The 27,813-nt window shown below is 41.5% G+C and overlaps 1 protein-coding gene across 1 annotated transcript in view; it reads left to right on the forward strand.

The window, feature by feature from the left end:
• The window catches only part of LOC140494577 (calponin-2-like), a 37,336-nt gene extending 14,504 nt beyond the window's left edge, over positions 1–22,832 (forward strand). The window contains exons 2-7 of the mRNA XM_072593912.1: positions 11,935–12,056; positions 16,745–16,811; positions 17,205–17,342; positions 18,224–18,340; positions 18,807–18,953; positions 20,646–22,832. Of these exons, the coding sequence (XP_072450013.1) occupies positions 11,935–12,056; positions 16,745–16,811; positions 17,205–17,342; positions 18,224–18,340; positions 18,807–18,953; positions 20,646–20,909 (855 nt within the window). The 3' untranslated portion in view covers positions 20,910–22,832. The remainder of the gene's footprint in view (positions 1–11,934; positions 12,057–16,744; positions 16,812–17,204; positions 17,343–18,223; positions 18,341–18,806; positions 18,954–20,645) is intronic.
• The last annotated feature ends 4,981 nt before the right edge of the window (positions 22,833–27,813 follow it).

Raw genomic sequence — 27,813 nt, forward strand, 5'->3', positions numbered from 1 at the left:
TCAGACACCCAGTATGGCTTTACCTCCTCCATCTTTATTCCGGGCCCTGGAGGGAGAGAGAACCAATGCCCATGTGCACAGAGACATGAGTTCTCGGTCTTCTCTCGAGCAGCAGATTCTTAATGAATTAGATAGTCACTTACAGTGAACAGCATCCAAATAAGGCAACGTCTATATTGTAACAGTCACCCAATCAATCAGCAAGCATCAACAGTGAAGATGGCTTAATCTGGTGTTGTACAATGAATGTTCTTAACCTTGTTAACTGGCTTCATAAAATGAACACTTTTCACCTTGTTAACTTCCTTTTTACATAGTCATAGTGATGTACAGCATGGAAACAGACCCTTCGGTCCAACCCATCCATGCCAACCAGATATCCCAACCCAATCTAGTCCCACCTGCCAGCACCTGGCCCATTTACCTTCAATCCCTTCCTATTCATATACCATCCAAATGTTGCAATTGTACCAGCCTCCACCACTTCCTCTGGCAGCTCATTCCACACACTTACCATCCTCTGCGTGAAAATGTTGCCCCATTGGTCTCTTTTATATCTTTCCCCTCTCACCCTAAACCTATGTTCTCTAGTTCTGGACTCCCCGACCCCAGGGAAAAGACTTTGTCTATTCATCCTATCCATGCCCCTCATGATTTTGTAAACCTCTGTAAGGTCACCCCTCAGATTCTGACACTCCAGGGAAAACAGCCCTCGCCTAATCAGCTTCTCCTTTTATAGCTCAAATCCTCCAACCCCAGCAACATCCTTGTAAATCATTTCTGAACCCTTTCAAGTTTCAAAACATCCGTCCAATAGGAAGGAGACCAGAACTGCACGCATTATTCCAACAGTGGCCTAATCAATGTCCTGTACAGCTGCAACTGGACCTCCCAACTCCTGTACTCAATACTCTGACCAATAAAGGAAAGCATACCAAACGCCGTCTTCACTATCCTATCTACCTGCGACTCCACTTTCAAGGAGCTATGAACCTGCACTCCAAGGTCTCTTTGTTCAGCAACACTCTCTAGTACCTTACCATAAAGTGTATAAGTCCTGCTAAGATTTGCTTTCCCAAAATGCAGCACCTCACATTTATCTGAATTAAACTCCATCTACCACTTCTCAGCCTATTGGCCCATCTGGTCAAGATCCCGTTGTAATCTGAGGTAACCTCCTTCGCTGTCCACTACACCTCCAATTTTGGTGTCATCTGCAAACTTACTAACTGTACCTCTTATGCTCTCAATCCAAATCATTTATATCAATGATGAAAAGTAGTGGACCCAGCACCGATCCTTGTGGCACTCCACTGGTCACAGGCCTCCAGTCTGAAAAACAACCCTCCACCACCACCCTCTGTCTTCTACTTTTGAGCCAGTTCTGTATCCAAATGGCTAGTTCTCCCTGTATTCCATGAGATCTAACCTTGCTAACCAGTCTCCCATGGGGAACCTTGTCAAATGCTTTACTGAAGTTCATATAGATCACATCTACCTCTCTGCCCTCATCAATCTTCTTTGTTACTTCTTCAAAAACCTCAATCAAGTTTGTGAGACATAATTTCCCACGCACAAAGCCACGTTGACTATCTCTAATCAGTCCTTGCCTTTCCAAATACATGTACATTGTGTCCCTCAGGATTCCCTCCAACAACTTGCCCACCACCGAGGTCAGGCTCACCAGTCTATGGTTCCCTGACTTGTCTTTACCACCCTTCTTAAACAGTGGCACTACGTCAACCTACTACCCTTGCCTTTAGCACCTCATTGTCTACTGCAAGTTCTTATCTGATCCAAGTCATGCTAGCTGAGCCTTTGTCTCTCACAACCAAAACCTAACCCTTTCCCTATCTGCCCATACCATATACACTTTCTCAAGATGGTAACAGTCAGGAGGCCTTTACGAAATGTGTATGTTCATCTGGACATATTGCAAATCCACTGTCTCAGGTGCCTAATTCACCTAGCTGGGTTATGAGGGCTGTATTCCTTCAAATAATTAAACAGTTAATGATGAGCCAAAGGTTTGCCTCTGAGCCATTTCTGCCTAGGGCTTTGTTATTCCCGATGGAGAGGTTGGGAAATGAGCCATAGAAAATCATTTGTATTTGTCGGAACTGTCTGTGCAACTGGTGGGACAGGCTGTTGCTTTTCTTCCATAGTTTTTGTTTTCACAAATATGATTGAGTTCTCGAAAAGACCCCAATGTATATATGTGAGGACAAACTTCATTTCAGCTGTGCTGTGGCTTCCCTGAGCCATCCTCTCCCTAATGTTTATCCATTGTGTTGACACACTCACTTTCTTGCTATCTCACTCACATGAAGGATGCCGACTGGAAATGAGCCCTGTGGGAGGAGCAGTGGAATTTGTATCAGAGCCTGAATTCTTGCAGGAGGAAACCGAGTGATGGCTGATTGCTAGTCAGTACCTAAATCCGAATCCATACCTCAGCTGAGTAGGTGGCTATATTGTTCTGATTGTCAGATTCATTTCTTTTTGGTATTCAACCAATCACAGAGCAGTTTAAGATTTTGACATCATTAGAGTGACTGAAACAACATGCCTTCGACCTGGAAATGTGACCTTTCAATTTCCCCAATTATTTCTATTAGTGCTTTATTCCTTTCTGAGCCTAAATGATCGTACCATAAGCACTGCCGTCTTCAACTACTGCCTTCCTATTACCTTTCTGCCACAACTTCAGCTGGCCCCTAACTTCTCACCCTATTTTTGACACATTCAGACCCAACTGCATGAATGCTTTTTATCCGTTTTAACCTGAGGGTACCTGGGGCTTTGCTGTCTAAATTCTACACAATCCTAAATTTCACTTCGCCATCTTCTCTGCTGTTGTGCATTGGTTTCGGGACTCTCGACATTTCAAATTTAAATTAATCTTGTCATTTCACTGCCTTACACCTTTCAACCTCTATAACCTCAGTCCTACAACTTTCTCCAGATTTGCCCAACAGCTGACTGTCTTCTTGTGCTTCCCCACTGTTTTTTTAAAAAAATTATATTCCCTTTGACCCAACCAGTCCACACCGACTCTCCGAAGAGTAACCCACCCAGACCCATTTTCCTCTGACTAATCCACCTAACACTACGGGCAATTTAGCATGGCCAGTTCACCTGACCTGCACATCTTTGGATGGTGGGAGGAAACCGGAGCACCCGGAGGAAACCCACGCAGACATGAGCAGAACATGCAAACTCCATACAGACAGCTGCCCAAGGCTGGAATTGAACCTGGGACACTGGTGCTGTGTGACAGCAGTGCTAACCACTGTGCCACCGTGCAGGCTAGAAGATCTGGGTTCAAGTTCTTCCTGCACCAGACATGTCATAACATGTTTGAACAGACCGCGTGAATATATCTACAGGGCATGATAGGGAGAGGAGTTGGACAATGGAGATCTGCTATCAGTCTTCTGTTGGTATCCATGGGCAATATCTTACCATAGTACATGGCTTAGAAATTGCAACATCAGCCCTTTCCAAGGAGCTAAGATGCTCTGGATGTAGGTTTGCTCACTGAGCTGGAAGGTTCATTTCCAGACGTTTTGTCACCATACTAGGTAACATCTTCAGTCGGCCTCCGGGCAATGCACTGTTGCTGATTCCTGTTTTCTATTTATATGTTTGGGTTTCTATGGGTTGGTGATGTCATTTCCTGTTCTTTTTCTCAGGCTCGTCCTAGGATGTATGTGTTGTCCCAGTCGAAGTGGTATCCTTACTCAGCTGTATGTGAGGATACATTTAGAAAGGGACATGTCGTTTTGTAGCTAATTGATGTTCACGTATTCTGGTGGCTAGTTTTCTGCCAGTTTGTCCAATGTAATGTTTGCTACAGTCCTTGCACGGTATTTTATAAATGATGTTAGTTTTGCTCATTGTCTGTATAGGGTCTTTCAAGTTCATTAGCTGCTTTTCTAGTGTATTGGTTGGTTTGTGGGCCACACACCCAGCAACACTCTGAAACAGCAGCTAATGAACTTGAAAGACCCTATACAGACAATGAGCAAAACTAACATCATTTATAAAATACCGTGCAAGGACTGTAGCAAGCACTACTTTGAACAAACAGATAGAGAACTAGCCACCAGGATACATGAACACCAACTAGCCACAAAAAGACATGGCCCTCTCTCACTAGTATCATCACATACTGATGAGGAAGGACACCACTTCGACTGGGACAACACATCCATCCTAGGACAAGCCAAACAGAGACACGCACGAGAATTCCTAAAAGCATGGCATTCCAACCGGAACTCTATCAACAAACACATTGACTTGGATCCTATTTACCACTCCCTGAGAAAAAGAACAGGAAATGACTTTGCCATTGGAAATGACATCACCAACCCAAAGAAACCCAAACATAGAAAGCAGGAATTGTCAACAGTGCTTCTCCCGGAGGCCCACTGAAGCTGTCACCTAGCAGGCTGACAGTCTGGAAATGAACATTCCAGCTCAGCAAGCAAACCTACATCCAGAACCTCAATCTGAGCTACAAAACTTCTCAAAACTCGCTAACTACAGATACTGAGATATGTACTGAAAGCAAAAAATGCTGGAGATCACAGTCAGTCAGACAGCATCTATGAAGAGAGAGCAAGCTAATGTTTCAAATCTAGATGACTCTTCAGAGCTGAAGAGAAGTATAGAGGAGGGAGGCATTATGCTTTCATTGGGAGCTATTTTGGACGTGTGGCTGGAGGGAATAATTAGCTACATCAGACAGTCACTGCTAAGGTGGGACTGGGTGCTTCAATGCTTTGACTGTTGTGATTTTGATACTGATGATAGTGTGTGTGGAAGTTCCACAGTGATTGAGGGCTTTGTTTGGGAGTGGTGCAAAACTCAAACAACCAAGAAACAGGCTCTTTGCTGATCAACAAACATCAAACTCTACTCATCCCAGTTGCCTGCATTTGGTCTGTAGCCTACTATGCCCTAGCATTTTAAGTGCTAATTCAGATTCTTAAATATTTGTTTATTTCAAGCTTTCATCTGTTCTCTAACTCTTTCAAGTCTTCTAAGTTGTTTTATGATGCACATGCTTTAAGTTTTTGCCAAGTTTATCTTTGTTCAAATGTCTTCTGAAAGTAATAGCTGGAATTTGCTCAGCTTTCCCTCCCTTCCTGTAACTTTTACAGTTCCCTTATAGTGTGTGTTTGAGGCCCAGTGCTCACCTTTTACTGGGGCTTTTGAAGAAGTACCATTGTCCTAGGCAATTGCAGTGTGTTTATTTAGGTCACTTGACCGCGCCATACTGTTCCAAACGATGTTCTGAACACATCGCAGGGACTCAGGCAAAAAATTATGAGTTGAAGTTCTGAAGTTGGTCACCAGCACAGTAACTTAAATAGATGGGGCTGGGGTGAAGGAAATTGGAATTTCATGTCGGTTTCTGTAAAGGGCATGTTTTGTTTTACTTCTTTGTCCCAGCAATATCACCTACTCACTCACACGGTTAACTTTCAACAGCATTTATTGTTCATCTCTAGTTAACTTTAAACAGGCAGTCTGCAGTAAAGGTCCTTGCACTGTGCTATAAGAGTGTGTGTTCAGGGTTACAGCCTAATGACCAGAAGGAACTGCAATTTGAAGTCCAAGTATCTGACTTGGATGGAACTTCGAGATGGTGGGGTTGTCATGTACTTACTACTCTTGTCCTTCCAGGTAATGGTGATGAAGGATTTGGGAGGTACTTGGAAAGATGGGATTCCCATATTACTTAGAAGGATGAGAAATCAAAGTGGTACATTGGAAGATCCTGTGGAAATAATGCTTTGATGTTTGTATGAGTATCTTTTTGAAAGGTAGTAGACAGAAGAGCTGCAGTGCTCTTCAGCACCCATAAGAGACAGACAAAGTCTTTTGCTACAAGCTAGTTTCCACATCTGGGGAACTGCTGCTGTGGATGAACTGTTCAACTTCCTAACTGATGGGAGTACAGCGATTGAAGAATTCCAAAGTGTGGAGTTTTGATGGATGTACTGAATGCAGAAAAGGGCATAGAGAGCTACTGTTACAATCCACTTGGAGAAAAATGAATTTTAAAGAGATTAATTTTCCTGAAATGACTGAGAGAATGGAAAGACCAGACTTTTTAATTGAAACATCAAACTAAACATCAATTAAAGGTCAACTAATCAACCAAGTTCAAGGAACGGTACTTTTACATGAAATAATTAATGCAGTCAAGATCTGTCTTCTAGCCCTTTTTCATTGTGTGTTGCAAATTTGGAAGATATGTGGCATTTTGAAGAACAGATAAAAATTCACTGTCAGCTCTCCAGCAGGCTCACATCTTTGGTTAGAATTGAAAATCTTTCTACTTGGTCCAGATTTCATGGATCTTATTTTCACTAGCAAGGCCCATCTCTGACTCCTTATTTTTTCAAATCTTCCAGAGTCCTGACTGTGCTGTTCCCATTCTTCCCACTTCCCCATCCTCCATGGCAACAAGATTGCATGGGCATGTCCCAAGCAGAGATGCTTATCATGGTTTAACCATCCATTTCAGAATGTTTTGTTGTATCTTAAGTTAATAAGACACATAACCATCTTGAGAAAGTCAGTGTTCATGACACTTAGAAGTGTAATTGGTGAGCATTGCAAATTAGGAACGCTGATTGCAAAATCTGAGTTCCTGGACAGTTCATCAGTTTTTGCAACAAAACAGAACTGGATGGTGTAATGACCACAATGTCTGATTTAATCAGCTCAGAAAGATTGCCACATTTTAACATAGCAGGCCATTACAGGTACACAATCCTTTATCCAAAATTCTGAAATCCAAAAAGCTCAAAATCTGAAGCTTTTTCATGAAGTTTTTTTCTGTATAACAAGATTATTTGGCATGCAAGCAGGTGACCCAACTCCACAAGCACTCTACTCATGTCACTCAGATGTGACGTGGTGGGATGGCCCAGCACTGGCAGGCGTTAGTTGTGTCTCAGTGCTCGTGGTAGTCACATGTAGGTTTGCTGTTCACTCAGATTCTTTATTTAGCACCGTGAGATGCCATTTATTCTGAAATCCAAAAAAATTCTGAAAAAAAACTGGCTCCCTGGTAAAGGATGAAGGATTGTGCACCAGTATTACACTTAACGCTTAATTCAAAGAATTTTCTAGAACCATTCACGCTAAAATTTAAAACTTTCTATGTTAATCTCAGTAATTTTCTCTTGTTGACAGCTACTGAATGTTCTTTAATCAGCTAGACTGAATTTTGGCAACTGATGAACTTTAGAGTGGTGGTCAGGAGGAAGAGAACTACAATTCTAGAAAAAGAGCTGATAAAATTCTGATAAAGAGACTTTCATGTCCTGATGCTGTATTCTGAACTCAGGAATATGAAAATCATCACCAAATCAACTACAAACGCGTCCCTTTCTTTCCCTTGTTGATAATGACTCCTGAAGAATTGTGGTTCCATGGGTTTGAAGCAACTTCCCATATGACCTAGAGATGGTCATTGTATACCTGTAGGTATATTCACACAGTCTGTTCAAACATATTATGACACATGTCTGGAGCAGAAAGAACTTGAACTCGGATCTTCTGGCCTGCACGGTGGCACAGTGGTTAGCACTGCTGTCTCACAGCACCAATGTCCCAGGTTCGATTCCAGCCTTGGGCGTCTATCTGTATGGAGTTTGCACATTCTCCCCATGTCTGCATGTGTTTCCTCTGGGTGCTCCTGTTTCCTCCCACAGTCCAAACATTGCAGGTCGGGTGAATTGGCCATGCTAAATTGCCCATAGTGTTAGGTGCATTAGTCAGAGGGAAATGGGTCTGGGTGGGTTACTCTTCAGAGGGTCGGTGTGGACTTGTTGGGCTGAAGAGCCTGTTTCCACACTGTAGGGAATCTAATCTAATGACTACGTTTAAACTGAGACCTTCAATTGGCAAGCTGATTAATGTTGGTGTGGGTAATCTCCGCTGAGCCTAACTTTGCTCTTGCTCATCGTGAGATTGTACTTCCTAACAGGACAAGTGGCAATTGTGGCTCACCCCAGAATACCAAGGTCACCTTCTCCATGCTATGCAGGCAGGTAACTCTCTGCCCTAAACAAGGCTCAAAGTTGGGATGTTCCTGATCTGATTTAGACCCATACTATGGAAAATAGGGATGTCACTGGACCAGGAATCCAGAAGCACAGTTATGACCAGGTGAGAAGGGCTGATTGGCACTCGTTTAGTGTCTCTTTCTCTGTCAGTTGAAACAATTTTTAAAAAAAAACTACTTTTATCACACAACTGCAATTAAACTTAGTTTACAGGTTAAAAAATGAGGGAAAGCCAATTCCAAAGTGCTCAAATGAAAAAAGATTGGTGTTTTATTATCTATTAAACCTGAGGAGAAATAAGAAAATGCAACATTGAACACGTGCAGAGACCCAGGTAATGAGCTGACAAAGAAGGGGTTGGGGTATCTAATACAGTCGGGCATTTGCAATTTAAAGGTTGTAGATTGCTTTGAGGTGTCTAAGTCCAATTGATTAGCTGCTGTCTTGTCGCCTCCATGATGGCAAAGCTGCAGATGTCCAGATGCTCTGAGTTTTTGTTTAAAGTTGCTTTTCGTGAACAAGTTTCTGAGCTTGAGAGAAGGAAAAAGAGCTTGCAGTATCTTTGCTATTATCAGTCCATCTTGTTTTCTCTGTCTTCCTGCCCAAAGGCTACTATTGATATAAAGTTCCCTTGTCGACTTTGGTGTCTGTTTCATTTCAAGCTGGATAGGCAACCTTTAATCTCACAATATGTGGAGCTATCATTGAAGAGTAAGTAAAATACTCACTGCCAATTTCTTGATGCCAGAATTCCAGTGCTACTTGATTAAAATGCTAACTGTGATGCAGATGGTTTCATCCATTCCATGTGGTTTGCCTTAACGTGTCTGCTGATCACAGTAGTTACTTGAAGTCAGTAGTATTCTCTATTTTTAAAAAGTTCACTTTTTAGTACATCAAAGATCAATGATGAAAACATTGACAGTCCGTTTTCACTATTACTTCTGCCCTCCTGACATGTAGCCTCGCAAACCACTCCCTCAGGGACAGTAGGGATGGGTAATAAATGCTGGCTTTGGCAGTGAAACCCATATTCCATGAAAGAATAAAAATGACTTGTGTATTTATCCAGGAAGACAGGATGGCCATCTAAATGCTCACCATGGAGTCTGATGGTAGGCTTCTATCAAATTTAAATTCATGTCCTTTTACTTGATGTGTATATATATCCAATTGTATGAAAAGGAAGACTGCACCAAAGTTTGGGTGGAAGTGTTCCCTTTGGCCTACAAGCCACTCTTTGGAGAACCCAACATTAAGCCATTGGGAACTTCTAATGCCTTGGGGCATTGTTGTTTTTCTACATGTCATTAACCTTCCCAACCAGCTAGCAACTCCATAATTGTCTGAGATAATTAAATCAAGTTATTCTGAGAAAGGAACTTTGTGTATTCTTAATGATCTTGTTGAATATGTTGTACCAGACTGTGTCTCAGTTCCTGGAAAAATTGGTTTCAACCTAGTGCGTGACATCCTCTTTGAAGGTTTATTCAGAAATGCAGCTCTCTGTAGAAAAGAGAAAACTGTGCAAATCAGTGGATTTTGCATTTTTTACATTTAGTGATCGTAAATTTAGTGATTTTAAATTTAGTAATACAAGGAGAGTGCATCAAATATGGCTACTCAAACAGATTAACATTGATTTTAGTTTAAATAAAATCAAATGATGAAGTATCTATCTGAATAATTTAGCCAGACATTGCATTGGCACAGTCTGATTCCAAAATAGTTACCAGCTTTGACCTTTTGTGCTCTGTGACACTTGACTTCACAACATGGCTTGACTTGAATTAGCCATGGTCCAAAACACCTGACCTGAAATCTGGAAATGTTCAAATGTGGCAGGGCCACAATCCTGAGGGTGCTAAATTTGTGGTGCTGTGCCTGTACGTGAAGGTTGAAATTGAGTGTGTTCTTAATTTTAGTAGACTCACCCCCAGCTGCTGACGTCCTGTAAACCTCCCAAATTTTACACAGACAGCATCTCCACATGGTCTGTGGAGACATGTGGTATCCCATTGCTGACTTTGCTGTTGTGGCCACCCAGCACAACTGGGGATGAAATATGGGGATTTTCAGCTTTTATATGATGCAATTCCATAACAGGCGAGGTCCTCCTTTGAACTACAGGAAGAGGGTTAGAGTATCCATTTCAATACCTCTTTCCTTTTCATCAAAAACCTTATTTAAGATTTATTAATTGCTCACTTTGTACATACATTGGTAATTTGTATGTTGTAAATACCTTACTGATGCCAGTCATGTCTTGGAGCTGGAAGTTTGGTTGAAGCTCAAATCAGATCTTGAGCACAGAACCTAGTTTGACACTTGACAGGAGAAGTGAAGCAGTGCTGTAGAGTCCAAGGTGCCATTTACAGTGGGGCATTCAGCTGATGTCCAAGTCCTAGGTGAAAGTGAGGACTGCAGATACTGGAGATCAGAGTCAAGATTAGAGTGGTACTGGAAAAGCACAGCAGGTCAGGTAGCATCTGAAGAGCAGAAAAATTGACATTTCGGGCAGGAGCCTTTTTTCAGGAATCCGGAATATCCAGGACCTGTTCGGGTGAATCCTAAAAGCAAGTGGTGCAATTATCCATGATATTTGAATTCAAACCGATTTATGAAGTACTTGTATGCTTTTATTAAATGGAAACCATTTATCTCCAGGTTTGTTCATTCTAAGATTGAAAAGAACATTGGCTGAATCTCTTCACTTTAATCCCCAAACAACTGACGTAGCTTGCAATATTGTAGAATTGAGCTATTTTCCTAATCAACCTGTTCAGAGATGTTATAGACCTCTGGCGCAAGTGGGACTTAAAATACTGTAGAGTTAAAGTAGTTGCAGGAAACACGATTAACAAATTAAGTCAGTGTGTATTTGGGTTTCAGTATTATATCTGACCATATATAAAAATACACTTTCCAAATGCTTTGAGCTATTTTTAATGTTTGCACAGCAATACAAACAGCAGTCATTGAGTGGTTAAAATGCTAAAAGGTTGCTTTTCCAGAACTAAAATTCATTAGTTTGCCTGAATAATCAGGAAACTTTTCACTGTAGTGCTATTGCAAGTGTTTTAAGATATACTGTTTTTACCTTGTTTTAATAAGGAGCAGAATTTATCGTCAACCTGAGGTTGGAATGATGTACATATTTTAATTTATTTCCAACAGGTATGTAACATGTAATATCAGGGAGATTGAAGGAAGTCTCTTGTGAAACAGGAGTTTTATGGCTGAGTATTGTAGCATGCATATTGTTCTAGGCTAACAGTGAATGTTTTATCTATTGCTCAAGCCGTTTAGAGTGGCGATAAAATGATCCCCTATGTTATATTCAATATTCATGAAGAGATTAAAAGCTCATCACAATACCATCTCCGCTCAGGTCCCCCAGTTGCACCACTCTCCGATGTTTCTGATGCTCTTAAGTATTTACTAAACTGCAGTGGGTTAGGGATTTTTTAATTTCAAAAATCTACTTTATTTATAAAAAAAATCTTAGGCACATACAGTTTGGTTCTGTACAGCAACATATCAAGGAAACAAACAACTATTGCAGTTGTGATGCTATCCTAACAAACCAAAGGCATCTCTCCGATGCTCCATCACTGTAATAATGCTCACTTTTTTGTTTAACTGCTGATTTAGGTTCTTCTTGAGATGCTATGAACTTTTGAGTTCCCTTTTGGTCAGTGTTTTGTGTAAAAGTTCACATTTATGAAGCGAATGTTTAGTTTATTTGTTGCTTTCCACAGGTAACCACACATTAAAAGAACAACTGTGTAATTTTTGTTACAAAGAAGTCCATCTGATTGTTCGGTGTCCTCTCTTGCTGCAGATTGCTCAGAAATATGATCTTCAGAAGGAGGAAGATCTGCGACTCTGGATCGAGGGGATGACTGGGAGGCAGATTGGGGACAACTTTCAGAAAGGCCTGAAGGATGGAGTAATCCTTTGCGAGTGAGTACTATGCCCCCCCCCCCTACTTTGATTTATCAGTAAGTTAGCAACTGGCAAAATATTTATTTGTTTTCTCATTAGTCCTGAGGCAATGGTAATTAAGGTGAATTGCAGCACTGTAATTGGTCTAGTGGTTGAGGTAAGCTGAACTTTTGGTCATGAGTTGTCATTTGTAAGTAGGTGGGAAGGTAAGTTGTGAGAAGACTACAAACAGTTTACAGAAAGATGTTGACAGGTTAAGCAAATAGACGCTGAGCTGGAAAGTTCATTTCCGGATGTTTCATCACCCTGCTAGGTAACATCTTCAGTGAGCCTCTGGGCAAAGCTGTTGCTAATTCCTGCTTTCTATTTATATGTGTGGGTTTGTTTGGGTTGACGATGTCATTTCTGATGGTGACATCATTTCCTGTGGTGATGTCATATCCTGTTCTGGAACAGGAAACAAACCTCATTGACCTTTTTTTTGAGACGGTGACCAAGCATGTGGATGAGGGTAGAGCAGTTGGCCTGGTGTACGTGGGCTTCACTAAAGCCTTTAACGTTCCACATGGTAGGCTGTTGGAGAAAATGCGAAGACATTTGAAGATGAAGAATTAAGAATTTAAGATGAAGATTTCTGATTGAAGATGATTTAGCAGTTTGGATTAGAAGTTGGCTTTCTGTAGGAAGGCAATGAATGGTAGTTAATGGGAAATATTCAGCCTAGAGTCTGATTACTAGTAGTAGTGCCACAGGATGTGTTTTGGGACAATTGCAGTTTGTCCTTTTTTATAAACTACATGGACGCAGGCATCAATGCATGGGTTAGTAAGTTTGAAGATGATACTAAAGTCGTTAGAGTGGTGGGCAGTGTGGAAGAACGTTACAGGGAGACTTGGATAAACCGCAGAATTGGGCTGAAAGGTAGCAAATGGAATTCAATGCAGATAAATGTGAGGTGATTCGCTTTGGGAAGAATAACAGGAAGACAGAATACGAGGTCAGTGGAAACATTCTTGGTAGTGTGGATGTGCAGAGGGATCTTGGTGTCCGTGTGCATAGATCCCTAACGGTTGCCACCCAGGTTGATAATGCTGTTAAGAGGGCATACAGTGTGTTATGTTTATTGGTAGAGAGTTCCGGAGCCGTGATGTCATTCTGCCACTGTACAAAACACTAGTGCGGCCTCACTTGAAATATTGTGTGCAGTTCTGGTCGCTCCCATTACAGGAAGGATATGGAATCTTTGGAAAAGATGCAGAGATTTACCAGAATGTTGCCTGATCTGGAGGGAAGGTCTTATGAGGAAAGGCTGATGAGGGGCTTGGGTCTGTTCTCATTGGAGAGAAGAAGGCTAAGAGGGGATTTGATAGAGACATACAAGATGATCAGAGGATTAGATAGAGTGGATTGTGAGAGTCCTTTTCCTAGGATGATGACATCTGCTTGTACGAGGAGGCATAACTGCAAATTGAGGGGTGATAGATTTAAGACAGATGTCAGAGGCAGGTTCTTTACTCAGTGGTAAGGGCATGGAATGCCAGCCTGCCAATGTAGTTAACTCAGCCACATTAGGGGCATTTAGACAGGCAATGGATAAATATATGGATGATGATGGGGTAGTGTAGGGTGATGGGCTTAGATTACAGGTTGGCGCAACGTTGAGGGCTGAAGGGCTGCTCTATGAGGCAAATAGAACAAGCTGCAGTTAACAAAAACATCTCTATATATCAATTTTTTTATTATTGATCAACAGATTAGGACTGGATTTCAAACATTTTCCCATTTAGGACACTACTAGCCCCTTGCACTTCCATGTCATGTGTAAGTTCTAGTCTAGTGATATTATCACTCGAGTATCAATCCAGAGTAATGTCCTGGGGAGCCAGGTTCAATCCTCCATGGCAGATGATGGAATTTGAATTCAATATTTTTAAAAATCTGGAATTAAGAATCTAACTATGACCACAAATCTATTGTTGATTGTAGGAAAAGCCCATCTGATTCATTTAATGTCCTTTTAGGGAAGGAGAATGCTATTGTTACCTGGGCTGTCCTAGATGTGACTCCAGACCACATCAATGTGGCGGATTCTCAAACTGCCCTCTGGACCATTAGCAACTAGGCAATAAAGGCTGGCCTAACCAGCAACGTTCTCATCGCATGAATGCGATGCAGAGCGGAACTCATTCTGTACAGTACCAATATTGCAAATCTGTTCTAACCCCAACATTTGGTTTGTGCACCAGGTACTCCCACACCAGCACTGTTGTCGCTTCTGACTTAGATTGCCAAGTTAAGGACAGCTTTTGCCTGCACTTGGTCAAAGCTGTATTAAGTTGTCTTAACTTCATTATTATTGAGATCCTCACAGTTAACAGATACAGTCCATTATTTTGGTTTACATGCATTAACCCACCATCAGGGGCTGGAGGGGATGCTCTTTGGAAGGTCAATGCAGGCTCAATGGGCCAAATGGCCTCTACTCTACACAGTGATTCTGTTCTATGATTCTAAAATATCTTATTTGTTAAAGATTTGAGTTTCACTTGACAAAGGTTACATTATTCACATTTTGACCAAGTTTGCGGAAAATGCCTTATGGAGTAGCTTTGTATTAGAAGAAATAGCCTTTGGTTAACGTCCTGATGTGTCTGCACCTCTGATGTGTTGAATCTTGAGGGAGGCAGTGTTGGTGTTAATGTCTCTACCAAGAGGTACAAGGAATGGTTCCTTGTGGAGGGCTGACATGGGAGGGGAAGGAAACGTGTCTGGTGGTGGAAATGGCCAATGATCCTCTGCATGTGGATGCTGGTCGGATGGTAGGTGAGGACCGGAGGGACCTTGTGAGAGCAGGAGGTGAGGGTCAAGGTGCAGGAGACTGGTTAGACCAGGTTGAGGGCCCTGTCAACTACAAGGCTAGGGAATCCTAGTGTTGAGAAAGATTTAAGCCCCAGACTGAGCTCCTGGTTTTGGTTATACCACTGTAGGCAGAGGTGAGTGAAGTCAGGCACCTCTGTGTTGGAGCAAACAAAAATAGCATTACAACTGTTTAACTGAACTAGGTCCCTTGTCTTCGTTCATTGGAAGTGATTTTGCCTGAATCAAATTAGAGAGATCTTCAATTGTAGAAGTATTGTATCTGATCCTTGTCTAAACTGAATACTGAGTAGGATAAGTGATTAGAAAGCGCACTGGGAACCTAGATGATTTCACCCACCCCCCAACCCAATCAGGGAGGAGGCACTGAGTTGAATTGTGACACCACCTCATCTGTTCACATCAGCCATCCACAGACTCTGTTGTTGTGGGGAAAATGACCAGCCTCTGAGTCAGAGTCAGGGTTCAACGATAGAGTTTATTGTACAAGGAAATACCAGAGCTCCAGGGAGAGAGACACCAACAGCACAGTGGTCAACTGCAATTCTTCTCTCAACCCAGAGCACATGTGAAGATACATTTATACATTTTGTAACATAGTAGGTCAGTGATGAGATTATTGTCTTTGTAACATGGTTTGTCTATTGCAGAATCGTTAATAGTTCCAGCGCAACCTTTGTTAATTTCAGCGTGGTCACTGTCAGTTTCAGCGCAGACATTGTCAGTTTCAGTGTCTGTGTGGAAGTCCATTGCTGTAGTAATGGGCGCTAATCACTCTTCCTGAGAAGGGTGATTACTGCAGTCCTGGCTATTATCACTCTGTATTGGGCCCATATTAGACTGTTAGCATTTCTATCAAAGGTGTTTGCTGGACGCAGTAGGCAGTATATGCTACTCATGTATTCTCTTCCCCCACCTACCTTAAACTAATCAACTAGGTTATGAGTGCTTTGTGCTGGCATTCTGGTGGCCTCAAGCAGCGTCTGTGTTTGCTCTGCTGTCTTTCGCCATCTTGTGTGCCAAGTGGCCAATTTATGGCTCAGAGGCCATCTTGTGTGCCCAGTGTCACCCTGCGCTGTGCCATCTCCCACTCACTGTAGACCATTTAGAATAGGTGGAACTATTATAAAACATAAATATTAACCCCTTCAGAACCACACTGTCTTAGTTCAGTTCTGTCTAGTTGTATGTGTTACACAAGTAACTCCCATAATATGGTGATGAAAGCACAGCTTCATGCAACCTGGGATTGATGGCTGTGAGAGTGTACTGTGGGGCATAGGTTCTGTACTGTCTATAGTGCAATAAATCATGATTCTGTGTCCAAGGCCTGTGTAGTGGGCCTCCTCTATATCTCCTAATATGCTTTAGATTGACTGTGGAGTGATTGAGTGAGATTCCCTGGTATTTCTAGATAAAGAGATTGCCTGATCTGTGACTGGGTCATGCAAGCCCCCACCTTACTGGAGGGATGTTAGGAAGACTGATTGGATGCTGCTGATTAGTGCTGTGAAGTTTTACATCCAGTTGAGACAGTAGATGTAGCCAATTACTTTGACAACTCATCTAAAAGGTGGCACTACCAACAATACTCTATATTCCCTCAGTAATGCACTTAATTTTCAGCCAAGATTTTGTACTCCAATCTCCACTTAATCTAATGATCCTCTGACTCTACGCTGACAGATCTGCAAACCAAGGTATTCCATGGAATAAAATAGACTTTGTCTTATTCAGTTACTGTAAATCAGTGGCCCTGATTACATTTCAAAGACAAATACTAAAATGTTCTGTAACCATTTTTTTTTTCATTCTTTCCACTGAATTAGGCTGATGAACAAACTCATGCCCAACTCTGTGAAGAAAATCAACCGGTCAGCTTTAAACTGGCATCAGGTAAAACAATACACCAGTACCTTTGATTGTAACAGTTGGAGAAAGTGATCCAAAGATTTTGACAACATACTTGCTGGAAATTTCCAGCTGCTTTAGGTTTTAATGAAGAAAATTTTGGTTTGGTCAGTGCTACAGAGAGGACATATGAGTATCAGAACGGAGGAACCGAGAGAGATCTCGGTGTGAAGGGGATAAGTTCTGAAGCAAAAGCTCAACTCCTTCATCTAATGAGGTGATGGTTAAGGGGAATCCTATCACTGAAGGAAAGAATGTGTTAAATTGGGTTTTATAAAGGAAACCACCTCGTCCTAAAACATAAACCTGAGGTCAAATCATATAGAATTCATTCAGGTTCTTTCAGGTTGAGAATTATTCTATCCTTGTTTTGAACAGCTGGAGAATTTGTCCAATTTCATCAAAGCAATGCAGAATTATGGTATCAAGCCACATGACACATTTGAGGCAAATGATCTTTTTGAGAATGGGAACATGACCCAGGTACAGACAGCACTGCTAGCCCTGGCAGGGATGGTAAGTACCAGACTAACACCAGATAAAAGTGATTTAAGTTGATTATCCTGCTATTTCTCCAGCTATGTTACAGCTTTAATACATTGCAATCCTTAATTCATGCAGTCTGTCGTCCAGAAGATCTGGCAGATTGACTTTATTACTCTTGTTGCTGGTCCACCTATTTTTTTAATAGTCGATTTTAAATCCGCTCCTCCCTCTCGCTGTCCTTATCCTTTCCTCTCCCTCCACATCCTGTCCGTCCTTATATTCAACAGCATTGGTCTATATAGTCACTGACTGAGAGTTAATTGTAAGGTTCTTGGCAAATGAAAAATTGAAGGATGTTCTAAAAGTTTTTTTTTGTCTATCTTGCACACTTTCCACATTGTTTTCATTTTCAGTTTTTGTGATGGTCTGCACAACATCGAGGGCTGAAGGGCCCGTACTGTTCTATGTTTCACACTTATTGAATTCACTTACCCTACATGAGATATTGATTTAGATGTGTGAACTTCAGAATACTCAAACTTGTCCCTCATTGTTCGTTTACTTACACAGACCAAAGTTGGAACTTAATGCTCCCTAGACACCAGGGAGGAATATTTTTAATAGAAGTGTTTGCCACACATTATCCCTGGAAATTGAAACATCGGAGTTCAGAAGCTGTGATATGAAGGCCCCCATTCAGTTATAGATTAATCTTTCAGTTGACATGGTGATTAATATTGCTGATAGTTGAATTTATATTGCACCTCTGTTATGAGAGGGCAATCTGTATGATAAAATGGTAGGCTTGTGCTCTGAGAGTATATGGGACTTAGTTAACTGTGGAATGGGCCAAATGGCTAAAATATGTACTTGGAGATTTTACAACCTATCCAATACCCTGTCATTCCTAGGCAAAAACGAAGGGAGTGAATGCTGGAGTTGATATTGGTGTCAAATATGCCGACAAGCAGCAGCGCAGTTTTGACCAGGAGACCTTGAATGCTGGACAATGTGTCATTGGACTTCAGGTATTCATATTTGATGTTTTAAGCTCAAATTCTTGATGGCAATAAATATCTGAACCATATCGAGTTGTAAGTCCTCTGGTTGTACTAGTAAATCCCAACATGATAGCATGACCACAGGGGACTGAGAGCAGAGGATTTCAGGATATGCTCTTGATCTCAGTTGCTGTTCAGTAATCCATGCTGTAAGTTTCAAACGCAGGAACATTGTATGAGGATAGGCTTGACATTGATTGTGATGCTCTTGTATTTGAAGATCTGCCACCAAGGGTTGCATGTGGATAAAGGCCAGGGGCTGGGGAACTGGAGGAAACTCTCTTCATCCAGAACCAGTGGCTTCAGGAAAGGTGGACAGAAAGTTTTAAAAAGACAAATGTTGAAAGATTTTATAAATAGTCTCTACCTCTAGTCAGCTGTCTCTTCGACATCTAGGCATTGTATTTATTATTTTGCATCTCTTTCTGCTCAGATGGGAACTAATAAATGTGCCAGCCAGGTGGGAATGAGTGCCTATGGTACCAGACGACATCTTTATGATCCACGCTCCCAAATCCCTGCTTCCATGGACCAGTCTACTATTAGTTTACAGATGGGGACCAACAAGGGAGCAAGTCAGGTTTGTGCCATTTGATTGTTCCTACTGTTCAGGCCAGTTATTAATTTGACAATTGAAATGGGGAAAGCACAATTCCAATCTTCAACTGTGAATATGTGCACAGATCAGTTCCATAGTGTCAGGTGTAGCCCAGTATTCCATTCCTACTTGAGACGGAAGGTTGTTGCTCCACCTCAGGACCTTGTGCACTGTACCTAGGCTGACACTGCAGTGCAGTGAGGGAGTGCTGAACTGTGAGATGTCAGCTTTCAGATGAGACTTCTGACTGAAGCCCTATTCTTCCTCCTTAAACATAAAACACACATATCATCAGTATTTGACGAAGGGATGAGAATTTCTCACATTTTCTGGATAGCTTTTATCCTTAAATCAGCGTCACTAAAACAGATGACCTGACCCAGATCCCTCTTTAGTTTGTTAATTTTCCTGTGTGAAAGTGGCTGCTGAACACATTATATAATGCAACTGTGACACTTGCCAAAAATAACAGTTGTTGGCTGAAAAGTTCTTCTGGGACACCCCAGAGTTGTGAAACATGCTGAAAATGCAAATCCTTTTCTCCTTCTGCATATCCTGATTTATTTTTTTTGTAATTGGTGACATTCTTGAGTTATAGTGGCATTAACTGTAGTTCAGATAATTTAAGACTCTGAATGCAGCTTGTTGAATAGCTGATCATAGGAAAGTAGTAACGGTAGCTAATGTGATGTTTAGCAAATTCTTAAGAGCGTGACAAACAGGAGTAGGTGTAAGGCATGTGATCTCTCTAGCCTACTCCTCAAGTCACTCAGCCGGGAGCTGATCTTCTGCATCAAATCCCATGTTGCAGCCTATGCCCATGTTTTTGAAGCCCTTAATGCCCACAAATGTCCATCCTTCTCAGTCTTTAATATACTGACCATCCCGTTGCCCTCTGGGATGAGGGATTCCAAACAGTTCGTAATGCTGAGGGAGTAAAGAAATTTGTCTTCCATCTCCGTCTTAAATGGCTGACTATTTGACAAGATTGTATTGGTGTGTTGTTGGAAGACTCCCACTGAGAATGGGTATCCACCTCCTAGTTTTCATGATTCCTGGCTTCTCAATGCATTTTGTCTTGTGAATGTCTGTCTGTGTTGCATGATCCCCATAATTCCAGGGAAGCAGATTGTTTGTTTGCTTTAGTCCCTATCCTGTTCCAGGATTTACTTCACCCTTGGGTTGAAACAACTGTTATGAATTTTTTTGTGCATCCAAGTGGGGTTTATTTTAGCACCTTTTCTGTTAAAAACTGAAAGTTAATTTTGGATATTTACAGCCCTTTGAGTTAAAGGGTTAAAATGTTATGGGGAGAAAGTGGGAACAAGGTACTCAGTTGGATGATCGGCCATGGTCATATTGAATAGAGACAAAAATACTGCAGATGCTGGAATCCAAGGTAGACAAACAGGAGGCTGGGAGAACACAGCCTTGAAGAAGGGTTATACCCAAAACATTGACTTCTCCACTTCCTGATGCTATCTGGCTTGCTGTGTTCTTCCAGCCTCCTGCTTGTCTACCTTGGTCATATTGAATGACCCCAAAGGGTCAAATGACTTAGTCTATCTTCAGTTTTCTGTTTCCATGTCTCTTGATAGACTTTGACTGCATGTTCTACTGCTATAACCAGTTTTCTTGACTGATAACCTTTTGAACAATTCCACTGTCATTCAGGCTGGTATGACTGCACCAGGTACCCGGCGACCCATTTACGATAAGAAGCTCGGCACGGAGCAATGTGACAGCAGTACGGCATCGCTGCAAATGGGGAGCAATCAAGGAGCCAACCAAAGTGGCACCAACTTTGGTCTGGGCCGCCAGATCTACAATCCCAAGTATTGTCCAAATGCTGGGCCTGGACTGAATGGAAGCAATTCCGATTGCAGTGGAGAGCCCTTTCCAGAAAGTCCTGCCAGTTATCCTGCACAATACGACTGAATCTCTGCTACAACGTTGCAAGGAAGGAGAAGGCAACTCATTGTCCAGCTTCTACGTGTGACTAACTCGCAAGTGGTTAAAATCCCCTGTATCTCTCAAACTGTTCTGAAACATCTCTCCATTTCTGATTTTTTTTTTAAACTTTTAATGAATATGATCCAAATTTGATGGTGTCTTTTATTTACTGAAACCATTTTACTACTTGACATAATTAAAACTGAAAGAACTGTGGATGCTGTAAATCAGAAACAAAAACACAAATTGCTGGAAAAGCTCAGCAACTCTGACAGCATTGTGGAGAGAAATCAGTTTACGTTTCAGGTCAGCTTTAAATTCTGAGTTGGGGGGGGTCACCTTGATCTGAAATGTTAACTCTGATTTCTCTTCACGGGTGTTGCTCGACCTGCTGAGCTTTTCCAGCAATTTCTACTACTTGTTACTATTTGACATTTTAAAAAATCCCGTAGTGATTGAGCAAAGGGAAATGTTTATCGTAAGGTCCTTTTTCTCTTGTACAAGAAATTTTACAAGAAGGTTTTCAGAGAAGTAAAATTCTAACTTGATGGGATGTAGAGGATGGGTACGAGAGGTGTCGAGGGCGGCACCATTAATGAGGTGACTGAATAATTAACATTTAGGAATGATGCTGCTGAAATAGTATTGACAGATTGTTCCTTCAAACCACCTCAGCACATGTCACTCCTCACCACTATGGTTTCCACTGATGGTTTAACATAGTATGTATCTTTGTAATTTTTTTACACATACATTGCTTCCTCCCTGAAGAAGGTGGGAATGATCCAGAATTTCAATGTTTTCAAACACTAGTCATTCATGAGAGCAGGCTGGGTGGGAAAATGCAGCCACCTGTTTTCAATTTTTCCACTCTGCCAAATCAAATAACATTCCAAAACCATTGCGTTTATATTTTTTTTGTTGTTGTTTTTAAAAACAAACTGGATTCTTTTTTTAAATCTAACATTCCAAAGGGTTAGGAGTATGGAGATTGTGTATAGAGTAAACCCTGAGAACGAAGTCTTGCACAATGCGTGGGCCCATGAGCTTACAGAGCTTTGGTTTTTCAATGCAGGGCAAGATGGATTCTTAAAACTTTGAGTTTTCGTTTCCCCAAACGTCTGTCTCATGATTTTGATAAACTTCTTTAGAAATCTTTGATTCTGATTATTGCTGAGCCTATTGAGAAGTTATACTTTGTCATCAGTAATTTGCTTATTCTGCAGTGCTCTTCAGTTTAACTAGCTGCAATCCTCTATTCATACACTCTGGCCGTTGCTACTATAAGCAAGAGCTAAACTGCTCCAAACACAGTCACTGGAAACATCGTTTCAAAACTGAACTGATAATCTTACAGTTCAGACGACATTATGAAATTGTCACACACCCATTGTTACACGTGACTGAAATCCTGGTTGCAAGACGATTAAGTTTGTAGAAGGAATCTCCGGGTAAGGAGAGGATTTGTGCTGCACGTGTTGTGCTCGTGGCCATATTCAGACACCAGTTCCAGGAATACTGTTTGTTTACTTCTGAACTTGGAGAGACTTAGAGATGGAGAGAATAATTGCTACATTCTCATAAAGGTATCCTGAATATCCACATCCAGGGGCAAGGAGTTACGTCAGCATAATTTCATTACACCATGAGATAAATCAACTACAGTTTGGTTTCATTTGCAAAGTAAAGGCTTCAACTCTAGGAAATATGTTTGATTCTCTTTACTCCATTTTTCCATGTAAGCTGCTGAATGGAAGATTAAGCTGCTATTACATTAGAAAATATTGTGCCTTCAAACTTTACTAGCTCTCTCTCCTGTGGACCACTTGTCAGTAGTGAAGTGTTCCCTGTACTGTATATGCAGATTATTTGTAACTTTCTTAGTAATTAAATGTTTTTATAATTTTCCATGTGTCGTTTTATTTGACAGTATACATCTCATCATGCAATTTCTGTGGCATTACTGGTGGGTAGTCAGGAATCTGAAGCAAAGGTTGCGGTAATTCAACTTTTAACTTGGCATGTCCCTTTCATGACCAACTATTCCAAGTCAGTATTTCAGTTGTGGGATGTGGGCATCACTGACTCTGGCAGCATTTATTACTTATTCCTAATTGTAAAGAGGGCAGTTATGAGTCAACCACATTGATGTGGGCCTGAAGTCACACTTAGTCCAGACTAGTCGAGAACATTGGATTTCTTTCCTGAAAGGCGATTTCTGGATAATTGTGTTCAGAAAATGTAAAATCATTACTATTACTGGTTGTAATTGCTTATAGATGTCAAGCTCACAGTGAAATGTGATTTTCTCCTTTTATTTATAAAGAAGTGTGATGATGGATGTGGAAGACTGTGTGGTGATGTTCGTTCCACTTACAAATGCAAAATTTTTTCTTTTTAATTAAACAGTCCTAGGGCTTAATACAAAACATTGCAAAATCTAATTTACGAAGTATCTTCAGCGAAAAAGAAATCAAAACTGTATGTATGCTACTCGGTGACGATTATTTTATGACCTTTAACTGTATGATAATATGTTGATGAAAACATAATCCAAATCTCTACAATTTGCAACTAACCATTGCATCTGTTACATGGTTACACTAATGTCTAACTTGCCATGAGTAATTCCTTGCTCCATCCAATAACCTAACTTTATCCCCATTTCTCTCCATGAACATTGCTCAATGAGTGTTGCTTGCCCTGTACGATATACTCCTGAGCAGGAAAGTGGCAAATGATACTTCAACAAAAGGAAATGTGAGGTGATGCATTAAAAGAGAACAAACAAAGTGCAGAATATACTACTAATGGGAGATTCCTGATGAGGGGTGTAGAGGAAGTGAGAGACACCTGTGGAACTTCTCGAATCCATGATGGTAACCGGACTGGTTGAACTGGCGAAGCAGCCAAAGAAATCTAACCCTTTTATTCAGAGAGGAATAGAACATAAGAGCACTGAGGTTGTGCTGGAACAAACTAAACAATTAGACCACGGCAATGTCACATTATAGAAAGGAGGTAATTGTGCTAGACCAGGTGTAAAGGAGATTTCCAAGGATTGGGAAAATGCATCTGAGAAGTTTAGGATGGGTTGGAGGAGTTCTCCTTGAAGCAGTGGCGGCTGAGGGGAGATTTGTTCAGAATAGTGTTTTGAAACAGCCTATACCTTTTAGAGAGGCCGGGGACTGAAGAATATTGTTTTAAAGTGATTGGTAGAAGTATTAAACTTTATTAAAATAGTGACTGGGACTTGTGTTGATTTTGCCAAGAATCCTGGGTGAATGATCATTCTGTTTGTAGAGCAGCTTCTGGCCCAAATCTTTGCCACCCTAAGGTTGCTCACATTTGTGATATGACGTGGAGGTGCTGATGTTGAACTGGGATGGACAAGTCAGAAGTCCCTTGACACCAGGTTATAATTCAGCGAAGGAGCAGTGCTCTGAAGCTTGAGATTTCAAATAAAACCTGTTGGACTATAACTTGGTGTCGTGTGACTTCTGACACTTGTGACAGATCAAGGACTCTGCAGTGGAGGAAGCTCTGCTTGAGGTATGAGGGCCTAAGGTATCTTTTTATTTTTTTTTAAAAAGTTCATCAGGTCTTCCAGGAATCAGTTATCCTACAGCATAAAGAGAGAGAGTCCAGAGCCATTTATGCAAACCTCCCCCTTTTTCTTTTAAACACGTTTGTCAAAATTAGAATACTAATACTGTCTACTCCTACTGTTTTCTAACTGAGATGAGGAGGAGCTTCTTCTGAGGGCTGAGTCTTTGGAGTGTTTTGCCACAGAATTGTGGGGGTAGAGTCCTTGTGTGTATTTAAGACTGAGACAATTTCCTGATGAACAGGGGAATTGAGAGTTACGAGGAAAAGGCAGAAAAGTAGATGTGAGGAATGTCTGATCAGCCATGATCCTGGGGAACAGGCTCAAGGGGCCATATGGCCTATACCTGTTCCTATATCTTATGATCATATCTGATTATCATTGACATTCCCAGAGTATATTTTTTGGAGGGGACCTCCTGTCTTTTTTATTTCTTTTCTTCGAGTGTTTTTTTTTCTTTTTTTTAATTTAACCCCCACACTACCGCCTAACTGCGGTAGTGCTTATTTTTTCCCCAGCACCCATGGTGTGTGTGTGTAGGTGCGAGACACAGTGAAAGACACAAAGTGCATGAATCTTTATTCAATTTCCACCACCAGGAAGATAGGAAAAACACCCGAGTGGCCAGTGACAAGCACTGCCCTTCAAACCACAGGGCAATGCTGTGTGAGCAAAACAGTGAAGGGGAGGGTAAGGACTAAATCAAAATAGAGTTGGAGGGGGAAATAATGCACTCCACTCCCTGCGGCGCCCACCTCTCCCTGAACAACTCCAGGGTGTTGGTGATTTCCAGAGTATTAGTTGTGATGACCCAACTAATAATTGGTTCTCTGTCTTCTCAATCTTCCACCTTTCCCAGCCACTGTCTAAAACAGGCCTAAAGACTGTGATTGACTGCAGGAGTGTTTGGTTAAATCAGGGAGAACGCAAGTTGGTCCTGGCTAATTCTTGTTAAAATGAATCATTCATGGGATGCAGGTGTCACTGGCTAGACTCCTGTTTATTGCCTGCCCTTATTGCTGTTGAGGAAGTGGTGGCCATGAGTTGCCTTCTTGAAATGCTGCCATTCTTGGCATCCATGGAGATTACCTTTTTGTTTCCAGCGACTGCTGTTTTCTTACATTTTGCTCATTTTCTTCCTCACAGTGGTGAATCTTACCAGCTCTGGAACTCTGCGCTGTGTAGCAACTTACATTCAAGGAGCGTTAGAGTCATAGAGATGTACAGCACAGAAACAGATCCTCCGGTTGAACTTGTCCATGCCAACCAGATATCCTAATTCAATCCAGTCCCACCTGCCAGCACCCGGCCTATATCCCTCCAAAACTTTCCTATTCATATACCCATCCAGATAACTTTTACATGCTATAATTGTACTAGCCTCCACCATCTCCTCTGGTACCTCATTCTATACAAGTACCACCCTCTGCATGAAAACATTGCCCTGTAGGTCTTTTTTATAATCATTCCCCTCTGACCCTAAACCTATGCCTTCTGGTTCTGGACTCCCCCACCCCAGGGAAAAGACTTTGTCTATTTATCCTATCCATGCTGCTCATGATTTTATAAACCTGTATGAGGTTACCCCTCAGCCTCCAACAGTCCAGGGAAAACAGCCCCAGCTTATTCAACCTCTCCCTTTAGCTCAAATTCTCCAACCATGGCAACGTCCTTGTAAATTTTTTCTGAACCCTTTCAAGTTTCGCAACATCTTTCTGATAGGAAGGAGACTAGAATTGCATGCAATATTCCAACAGTGGCCTAACCAATGTCCTGTACAGCCGTAACATGACCTTCCAACTCCTGTACTCAGCACTCTGACCAATAAAGGAAAGCATACCAAACGCCTTCACTATCCTATCTACCTGTGACTCCACTTTCAAGGAGCTATGAACCTGCACTTCAACGTCTCTTGATTCAGCAACACTCCCTAGGATCTTATCGTTAAGTGTATAAGTCCTGCTAAGATTTGCTTTCCCAAAATACAGCACCTCGCATTTGTCTAAATTAAACTCCACCTGCCACTTCTCAGCCCATTTGATCAAGATCCTATCGTAATCTGAGGTAACCTCCTTCGTTGTCCACTACACCTCCAATTGTTCAGATGTCGGATTGTCTAGCAGAATCTGTAATCACCAAGAGAAGAAAAGTCAATGAGTATTTGTAAAAGATACTAAAATAATTGGTATAATAGGCAGGAAAATTTGAATGCAGTGGAAAACACTATCAAAGAGCAGAATGTAATGGCTAAATTGCCTTCATATGTCCTGGAAGCATACCCAGCTTCATCCTAGCCCCTAAAGCTATGATTGGCATAATGTGACTAATAACATCTGTTTGTCACTGACCAGAAGTGAGGTAATGAGTAATCAACACCATCAAGCTACACCTACTAATTAATAATTGGCTCAGTGGTGGTTAGTTTGGATTTTTACCAAGCTCTAAACCCCACATCCATGGGACCCTAAGCTAGAGAAAAAAACACCAGGGTTGCAAAGCACAGAAGAAGTGACCCCTGTCACAATTAACCACCGTGAGCTTCAAGGACTTTTATCAAAACTGAAGCCAGCGAGGGACTGGGAAAGGTAATGATATTGTTGGGAGGCACGTATCCATGGTTCAAATGCATTGGGCTTAGGAAGAACTTCAACAATGGTGGTTTTTTTATATTCCAAAGTGCCCTTACACGCAACTTCCTTTCATCTATTACTTTCATCTATTAGCCAAAACCTGTAAACAACATGTTATCGAGTCATACAGCACAGAAACAGACCCTAGTCTACACCAACCAGACATCCCAACCCGATTGCGTTCCATTTACCAGCATTTGGCCTGTACCCTTCTAAACCCTTCCTGTTCGTATACCCAATCAGATGCCTTTTAAAGGTTATAATTATACCAGCCTCCACCATTTCCTCTGACAATTCAATCCACGCACCACCCTCGGCTCCCTTTTTTAAATCTTTTCCCCTCGACTTAAATCTACTCCTTGATGGTTTGCACTCCAGCCGCCTTCACCATCGGTTCCCCTCGCTCTAATTCCCCCTCTGTCCTCAACATAAAAAACAGCTTTTACAGTACCTTTTCAGTTCTGAACAAGAGTTCAATCAGTATCTTAGACATAAACTGTTTCTCTCTCCACAAGATTTTCCTCATCTGCTTACTTCCTCCAGGATTCTCTTCGAGAAGGGATTTTGCCCAAAACACAATTCTCCTGCTCCTTAGATGCTGTCTGACAGCTGTGCTTTTCCAGCACCAAACACTCCACTCTCTTAGTCTTTA

This window comes from Chiloscyllium punctatum, chromosome 24 (assembly GCF_047496795.1).
Source record: "Chiloscyllium punctatum isolate Juve2018m chromosome 24, sChiPun1.3, whole genome shotgun sequence".
NCBI classification, from domain to species: domain Eukaryota; kingdom Metazoa; phylum Chordata; class Chondrichthyes; order Orectolobiformes; family Hemiscylliidae; genus Chiloscyllium; species Chiloscyllium punctatum.